An 8041-nucleotide genomic window follows, 5' to 3' on the forward strand; every position below is an offset into this window, starting at 1 on the left:
CGTCTGTTCTAAAAATATAAAAATTAGCCCGGCTGCAGCCATAAAAAAAGAATGATTTCATGTCCTTTGCAGGGACATGGATGACGCTGGAAGCCATCATTCTCAGCAAACTAACACAGAAACAAAACTAAACACCCCATGTTCTCACTCTCAAGTGGGAGTTGAACAATGAGAACACATGGACACAGGGAAGGGAACAATATACACCGGGCCCGTTGGGGAGTTGGGGGCTAGGGGAGGGAGAGCATTAGGACAAATACCTAATGCATGTGGGGCCTAAAACCTGGATGACAGACAGGTTGATAGGAGAAGCAAACCACCATGGCACATGTATACCTATATAACAAACCTGTATGTTTAGCACGTGTATCCCAGAACTTAAAGTAAAATTTTTAAAAAAATTATTTTAAAAAATGAATAAATAAAAATAAAGGCTCAATTAAAAAAAAAAAATTAGCCAGGCATGGTGGCACACGCCTGTAATCCCAGCTACTTGGGAGGCTGAGGCAGGAAAATCACTTGAACCCAGGAGGCAGGGGTTGCAGTGAGCCAAGATCATGCCACCACATTCCAGCCTGGGCAACAAAGCGAGACCTTGTCTTAAAAAAAACAAAAAGAAAGTTGAATTCTATACTGCTAAATGTAGGAGAACTGAAATGACAGAATGATTTCTAGAGAGTTATTTGTATTTATGTCAAAAATCAGTTCCTCAGAATTTTGTTAATAAGCAATGCATATATTCTGTGGAGGAAAAAGAATTAAACTTTGGTGTCTGAAGAATTTGGGAAAAAAGGGGATAGCTTCATGGTGCAAATGTCCTTGATCTTACTTGAACCTGTCAGCTCCTTTCCCCTGGGGCCTGTTTCTTCTGACCAGGTTGTCCTTTTCCCAGATGTCTGCAAGGCTCCCTCCCTCACCAGTCCTTCAGGTCTTCACTCAGTGCCACTTTTTCTCAGAGACCTTCCCTGACTACATTATTTAAAATTGGAAATCTCCTTCCTCCACATCCCACACATACTCACACCAGATACTCCCTGTGTTCCTCCTTCCAGTAAGCTATCTCCTTTCTACTTTCATATTACTGGCGTATACTCTTAAATATTTGTCACAACAGTATTATATTCTAAATGATCAACTATTTCCTTGTAAGAATACGGAAACCACAGCACAGAAAATATCTTCAAGATGGTGACTGAGTTGGATGTTTTTATTATATATGTCTTAATTCCCAGAGCAGCCTTGCCTCTCACTAAGAATGTTTGCCTCGCTCTAAATCATTGTTTTCCTAGTTGCTGGCCTGGGTATTTTCCTCCCTTTGAGAATGTTTTCCTGTCTGCGGATAAAACAGGAACCTGACAAATCATCTTCTTGTTACAGGTTTTTCACATGAAATGGAAGTAGAGAGTGTACATTTGAAAAAAAAAAAAAAGAAAAGAGAGAGAATGCTTATCTGCTCATCTCCTTTTAATGCCTAAACCAAACAGTGTAAAAGGTGGCTTTAGCGTCCTTCAGTATGTTACAGTCATCCACTCTCCAGTTGTTTTTGCACACGCATTTTAATTAACTGTCACTAATTAAATCTGGTCATCTTTGTTTCCTTCTTTTTAAAATAAGTTGGGGGTAAATTATCACTGATATGGCTGTGGTTTGGATGTAAAGGTATTGTTTGTTTAATTGAGGGCAGTTATGTTCATTAATCAGAAGCTAATGAATTAGAAAACACATTGGCCGGGCACAGTGGCTCACGCCTGTAATCCTAGCACTTTGGGAGGCCGAGGCGGGCAGATCACGAGGTCAGGAGATCGAGACCATCCTGGCTAACATGGTGAAACCCCGTCTCTACTAAAAATACAAAAAAAATTAGCTGGGCTTAGTGGCAGGCACCTGTAGTCACAGCTTCTCCGGAGGCTGAGGCAGGAGAATGGTATGAACCCGGGAGGTAGAGCTTGCAGTGAACTGAGATTGCGCCCCTGCACTGTAGCCTGGGTGACAGAGTGAGACTCCATCTCAAAAAAAACAAAAGAAAGAAAGAAAACACATTGAATTATTTTTGGATGAGAGAGTGTTGAATACACCACCTATTAAGAAGCAGCATGTCTTATCAAAATGAACATGGACTTTTAGGTTCAAAACAATGGATCTGACAATTACTAGCAATAAGACCTTGATTAGCGCATTTATTTTCTTAGCTTCAGTTTCTTCATCTGTAAAACAGGTAAGATATTATCTAGTGTAGCACTGTGCAATAGAACTTTTCTGCAAAGATAGAAATGTTCTTTAACTGTGCTGGTAGTCACTAGTCACAGTGGCTAGTATTTGAAATGTGGCTAGTGCAACTGAGGAACTGAAATTTTAATTAAGATTTAAGACAATCATTAGATGTAGCTACTAGCTAGTGGACTGGACAAATCTAGCACATAGATCGTGGTTGGTGAAATGTATGTAAATATAGAGCCTGACTTAATGCCTGTCACATAAAAGGTTCTCAACAATGCTGGCTGCTGTTGTAATTATTTAGTATTATTTTCACTCTCTATAAAACATATAGTAAAATTAACTGATGTTGACTAGCACATCAATTTTCTGAAGTTTGCTGAAAGCTCTTTCTCATTTGCTTAACTATTTGTATGTATCTTTTATGATAGCCATTTTTCTAATAAACTAAACAGCAATCATTTCATTCTTTGGAATCCTAAAAACTAGAAACTATTGATGAATTACTGCTACTTTTTCCAGGTTTACATGAGGATCCACAAAGCCCACCTCCTCTCCCTGCTGAAAAACCTATTGGAAACACTTTCAGTACAGTATCTGGAAAACTCAGTAATGTTGACAGAACTAGAAACTTGGTAAGTGGTCATTATAGATTGTATTAGATTAAAGACGTAGTTATGCATTAATTTTGAATAGTCAGCTAATATCTAAATTATTTTATTACTGGTCAAATTAAAAACAAGAACCCTCTATTAGAGACCAGTTTCTAAGCCCCATGTACTTACATAATGTAGTGTTCAATATGTTAAAAGTCCCTGTAGAGAGATTAGGCCACTTCATTGTACTTCACTATAAAATAATTTGTATACCAACTTAATGACATTGTCTTTTAAATGAAACTAATAATGAGGTTATTAAAATCTCTAAACACCTTTAATATTCAGGGAAATAACTTTATTCAACTTGTCAGTTTTTATTTAAAATACCCAATTAGTGACCAAAATTTAAGATAATTACCATAAGAATATTTAAATCTGAAATTTAAGAAAAATGTATTTTTTTAATTTAAAAAGTAGTGTTTTACTGTGCACTTGTTAAGATGGTGGTCAAAGATTTTTTGAAGTAAATATATATATCTTTCATTTCAACCTCAGTATTCTCATAGTTTTTTTTTTTTTTTTGGTCTTCCAACTTTTGTGGTTTCTTAGGGAAACAGACATGCAACAAGTAATTAGATAAGTGATTTAAGAAAAAGAATAAAGTTGGCTGGACGCGATGGCCCCCACATGTAATTCCAGCACTCTGGGAGGCCAAGGCAGGTGGATCACCTGAGGTCAGGAGTTCGACACCGGCCTGGTTAACATGGTGAAACCTCGTTCTACTAAAAATACAAAAATTAGCTGCACGTGGTGTCATGTGCCTGTAATCCCAGCTACTCAGGAGGCTGAAGCAGGAGAATCGCTTGAACCCGGGAGGCAGAGGTTGCAGTGAGCCAACATCATGCCATTGCACTCCAGCCTGGGGCGACAGAGTGAGACTCCATCTCAAAAAATAAATAAATAAAGAATGAATAAAGGCTTTCAGAGGACTTTATGGGAAGCCCATGACAAAGCTCCTGATTATTTCCTCTTTTTTAAATTGACAAATAATAATTGTACATATTCTTGGGGTACATAGTGATGTTTCAGTACATATACTGTATAGGGATCAGATCAGGGTAGTTAGCATATCTGTCATCTCAAACATTTTTCGCCACTTCTGTTTGGAATGCTCAATATCTTCCTTCCAGTCATTTGAAGCTATATGTTATTGTTAACGATAGTCATCCTATAGTGGTATAGAACACTAGAATTTATTCCTCCTGTCTGGCTATAATTTTGTATTCTTTAACAAAGCTCCTTCTCTCTCCCTTCTTTCTACCCTTCCCAGCCTCTAGTATCCTCTGTTCTACTTTTTATTTCTATGAGATCAACTTATTTTTAGCTTCCATATATGAATGAGAAGATGCAGTGTTTAACTTTCTGTTCCTGGCTTACTTCACTTAACATAATATCCTCCGGTTCCATTTATGTTGCCACAAATGACAGGTTTCCATTCTTTTATATGACTGGATAGTATTCCATGGTGTACACATGCCACATTTTCTTTATCCATTTATCTGTTGTTGGACACCTAGGTTGATTCCATATCTTGGCTATTGTGAGTAGTGCTACAGTAAACATGGATGTGCAGATGTCTCTCCGATGTAATTTCCTTTCCTTTGAATAAATTTCCAGTAGTGGGCTTGCTGGATCATATGGTAGTTCTATTTGTGGTTTTTTGAGGAGCTTCCATCCTGTTTTCTACAGTGATTGTACTGGGTTACATTCCCACTAACAGTGTATAAGAATTCCCCTTTCTCTGCATTCTTGCCAGCATTTTTTTTTTTTTTATCTTTTAGATAATAGCCATCCCAACTGGGGTGAGATGATACCTCATTGCCATTTTGTTGTGAATTTCCCTGATGATTACTGAGGTTGATCATTTTTTAATGTATTTGTTGGCCATTTGTGTGTCTTCTTTTGAGAAATATCCAGATCATTTGCTTTTTTTTTTTTCTTTCTTTTTTTGAGATGGGGTCTTACTCTGTCTCCTGGGCTGGAGTGCAGTGATATGATCACAGCTCACTGCAGCCTTGACCTGGGCTCAGGGGATCCTCCCACCTCAGCCTCCTGAGTAGCTGGAACTTTAGGCGCATGCCACCACACTCAGCTCATTTTTTGTATTTTTTGTAGAGACAAGTTTTGCCACATTGCCCAGGCCGTTCTTGAACTCCTGGATTCAAGCAGTCATCCAGCCTCTACCTCCCAAAGTTTATTTGCCCACTTTAAAATCAGATTGTTTGGGTTTTTTGCTGTTACGATGTTTGAGTTTCTTTTGTATTCTAGATACTAATCCCCTATCAGATGAGTAGTTTGCAAATATTTCTTGCCATTCTGTAGGTTGTCTTTTCACTCTGTTGATTTTTTCCTTTACTGTGCAAAAGATTTTTGGTTGATATAAACCCATTTGTTTATTTTTACTTTTGTTGCCTGTGCTTTTGAGGTCTTATTCATAAAACCTTTTTTAAGACCAATGTACTGAGGTATTTTCCCTGCTTTCTTCTAGTCGTATTGTTTCAGGTCTTAGATTTAGGTCTCTGAGTTGAGTCTTGTCAAGAGTAAGTGGGAGGGTTTAGTTTCATTCATCTGCATATGAATATCTAGTTTTCCCCAGCGCCTTTATTGAAGAGACTGCTTTCCCCAGTGACTGTCCTTGACACTTTTGTCAAAAATCAGTTGGCTGTAGATACGTGGATTAATTTTTGGATTCTCTATTCTGTTCCATTGGCCTATGTGTCTGTTATTATGCTAGGTCCATGCTGTTTTGGCTACTACATCTTTGTGCAATGTATTTTAAAGTTGATAGTGTGGTGCCTCCACCTTTGTTCTTTTGGCTCAGGATTGTTTTGACTATTCAGGGTCTTTTGTGGTTCCGTACAAGTTTTAGGATTTTTTTTTCTATGTTTGTAAAGATGTCACTTGTATTTTGATAGGGATTGCATTGAATCTGTAGATTTCTTTTGGTAATATTCTCATTTTAACAGTATTAATTCTTCTAATCCATGAGCATAGAATGTCTATTTGTTTGTATCCTTTGTATCTTCTTCCATTTTTTCATCAGTGTTTTGTAGTTTTCCTTGTAGAGGTCTTTCACTTCCTTAGTTAAATTTATTACAAGGTATTTCTTTTTGTAGCTAACGTAAATGGGATTGCCTTCTCAATTTCTTTTTTTAGCTAGTTGTTTGTCATGTATCGAAATGTTACCAATTTTTGTATATTAATTTTGTATCCTGCAACTGTACTGAATTCATTTATCAATTCTAAGAGGGTTTTTTTGGTAGAGTCTTTAGGTTTTTCTAGATAAGAGATCACACTTTTTTTTTGAGATGGAGTCTCGCTCTGTCGCCCAAGCTGGAGTGCAGTGGCACGATCTTGGCTCACTGCAACCTCTACCTCCTGGGTTCAAACAGTTCTCCTGCCTCAACCTCCCAAGTAGCTGGGACTACAGGCGTGCACCACCATGTCCAGCTAATTTTTTTTGTATTTTTATTAGACACGGGGTTTTATCATGTTGGCTAGGCTGATCTTGAACTCCTGACCTCAAGTGACCCATCCACCTTGGCCTGTCAGAGTTCCAGGATTACAGGCATGAGCAACCACGCTGGACCACACTCATTTTTTTTAGATGTCCATATGGCATATGATCTTTAAGGCTTGTTTTAAGAGAAATTAACTTTTAAAGTCATTGAACCAAATTTGCAGTTCAAATTTCCTAATGGTTTTACATTGTGCATTAACTATGTTTATTATACAGGCAAGCCCACCTAATCATCTGGCAAAGAAAAATTTCTTTGAAGGAAACATTAAATTAAATTAGTCAATATCTAGTTAATGAGATTTTCTTGAAGAATGAATTAAAATTTAGTGATCACTTGTGATTTTCAAAGTAGCTGGTAATAAATTTTTATTAAATCTGGGCCAAGAAAGCCCAAAAGAGCATAGTAGGGTTCCTACCATACTAATGTTAAATAGGAAAATCCCAAATTCCTGTAGAGGAAAAGTTGCCTGAGAAGGTTACTGGCTTCTACTCTGAAATGGTTATAAAAAGGAGTGAGCGGGTGATAAGTAAGTAAAACATCATTCGTTAATATCCATCATATGTAATGTCCATCATACTTAATGGACTTCATAAACTATAAAGCTCTATTGAAATAATATTGGGGTGCACAGTGGCTCACACCTGTAATCCCAGCACTTTGGAAGTCCAAAGCGGGTGGATCACTTGAGATCAGGAGTTTGAGGTCAGTCTGGCCAACATGGTTTGAAACGTCATCTCTACTAAAAATACAAAAGCCTGGCGTAGTGATGCACACCTGTAATCCCATCTACTTGGGAGGCTGAGACAGGAGAATCGTTTAAACTCAGGAGGTGGAGGTTTCAGTGGGCCGAGATTGCACCACTGCACTCTAGCCTGAGCAACAGAGCAAGACTCGTCTCCAAAAAAAAAAAGAAATAGTATTATACAAAAATGAACCAGGTGTGGTTGCACACACCTGTAGTCCCAGCTATTATTATTCCAATGGAATAATATTCCAAAATGTTCCAAGATTATTCCATCTTGAACAAAAAGATGGAATCTGCAGAGACAATATAAGCAGGAAAACCAGCTTCACCAGAAACTAAAATGCTTGTCCAAACACATTAAAAGCCAGAGTTCAGGGATATCAGAGCTAGAGAAAAACTACCAAAAAGCAAATGCAGAGAGCCTTCGGGTTATTTGTGGAATACCCACGAGGAGGAAGTCCCTAATCAGTTATCTTGCAAAGACTCAGCAGAACCTGGATGTACACCCAGACTTGAGCAAACACTAAGACAATGGCTCCTGCAAGAACTGTCTCCTTCTCTCAATATTTGGAGTATGTCAGATAAAGAAGTGCCTTTAGGAATGTGCCTAACATCCCTAAAGAATTTGAATGTGGCCTGGTGCGGTGACTCACACCTGTAATCCCAACACTTTGGGAGGCCAAGGCGGGCAAATCACGAGGTCAGGATATCAAGACCATCCTGGCTAACATAGTGAAACCCCGTCTCTACTAAAAATACAAAAAAAATTAGCCAGGTGTGGTGAAGGGTGCCTGTAGTCCCAGCTACTTGGGAGGCTGAGGCAGGAGAATGGCATGAACCCGGGAGGCAGAGCTTGCAGTGAGCCGAGATTGTGCCACTGAACTCCAGCCTGGGCAACAGAG

The 8041-nt window shown here is 38.4% G+C and overlaps 1 protein-coding gene across 1 annotated transcript in view; it reads left to right on the plus strand.

Annotated features, from left to right (window-relative positions):
- The window catches only part of SH3D19 (SH3 domain containing 19), a 75365-nt gene that overhangs the window by 31798 nt on the left and 35526 nt on the right, over positions 1–8041 (plus strand). The window contains exon 7 of the mRNA XM_011957264.1: positions 2737–2849. Coding sequence (XP_011812654.1) covers positions 2737–2849 — 113 coding nt within the window. The remainder of the gene's footprint in view (positions 1–2736; positions 2850–8041) is intronic.

This window comes from Colobus angolensis, unplaced genomic scaffold (genome assembly GCF_000951035.1).
Source record: "Colobus angolensis palliatus isolate OR3802 unplaced genomic scaffold, Cang.pa_1.0 Scaffold111, whole genome shotgun sequence".
In the NCBI taxonomy this organism is placed as follows: Eukaryota; Metazoa; Chordata; class Mammalia; order Primates; family Cercopithecidae; genus Colobus; species Colobus angolensis.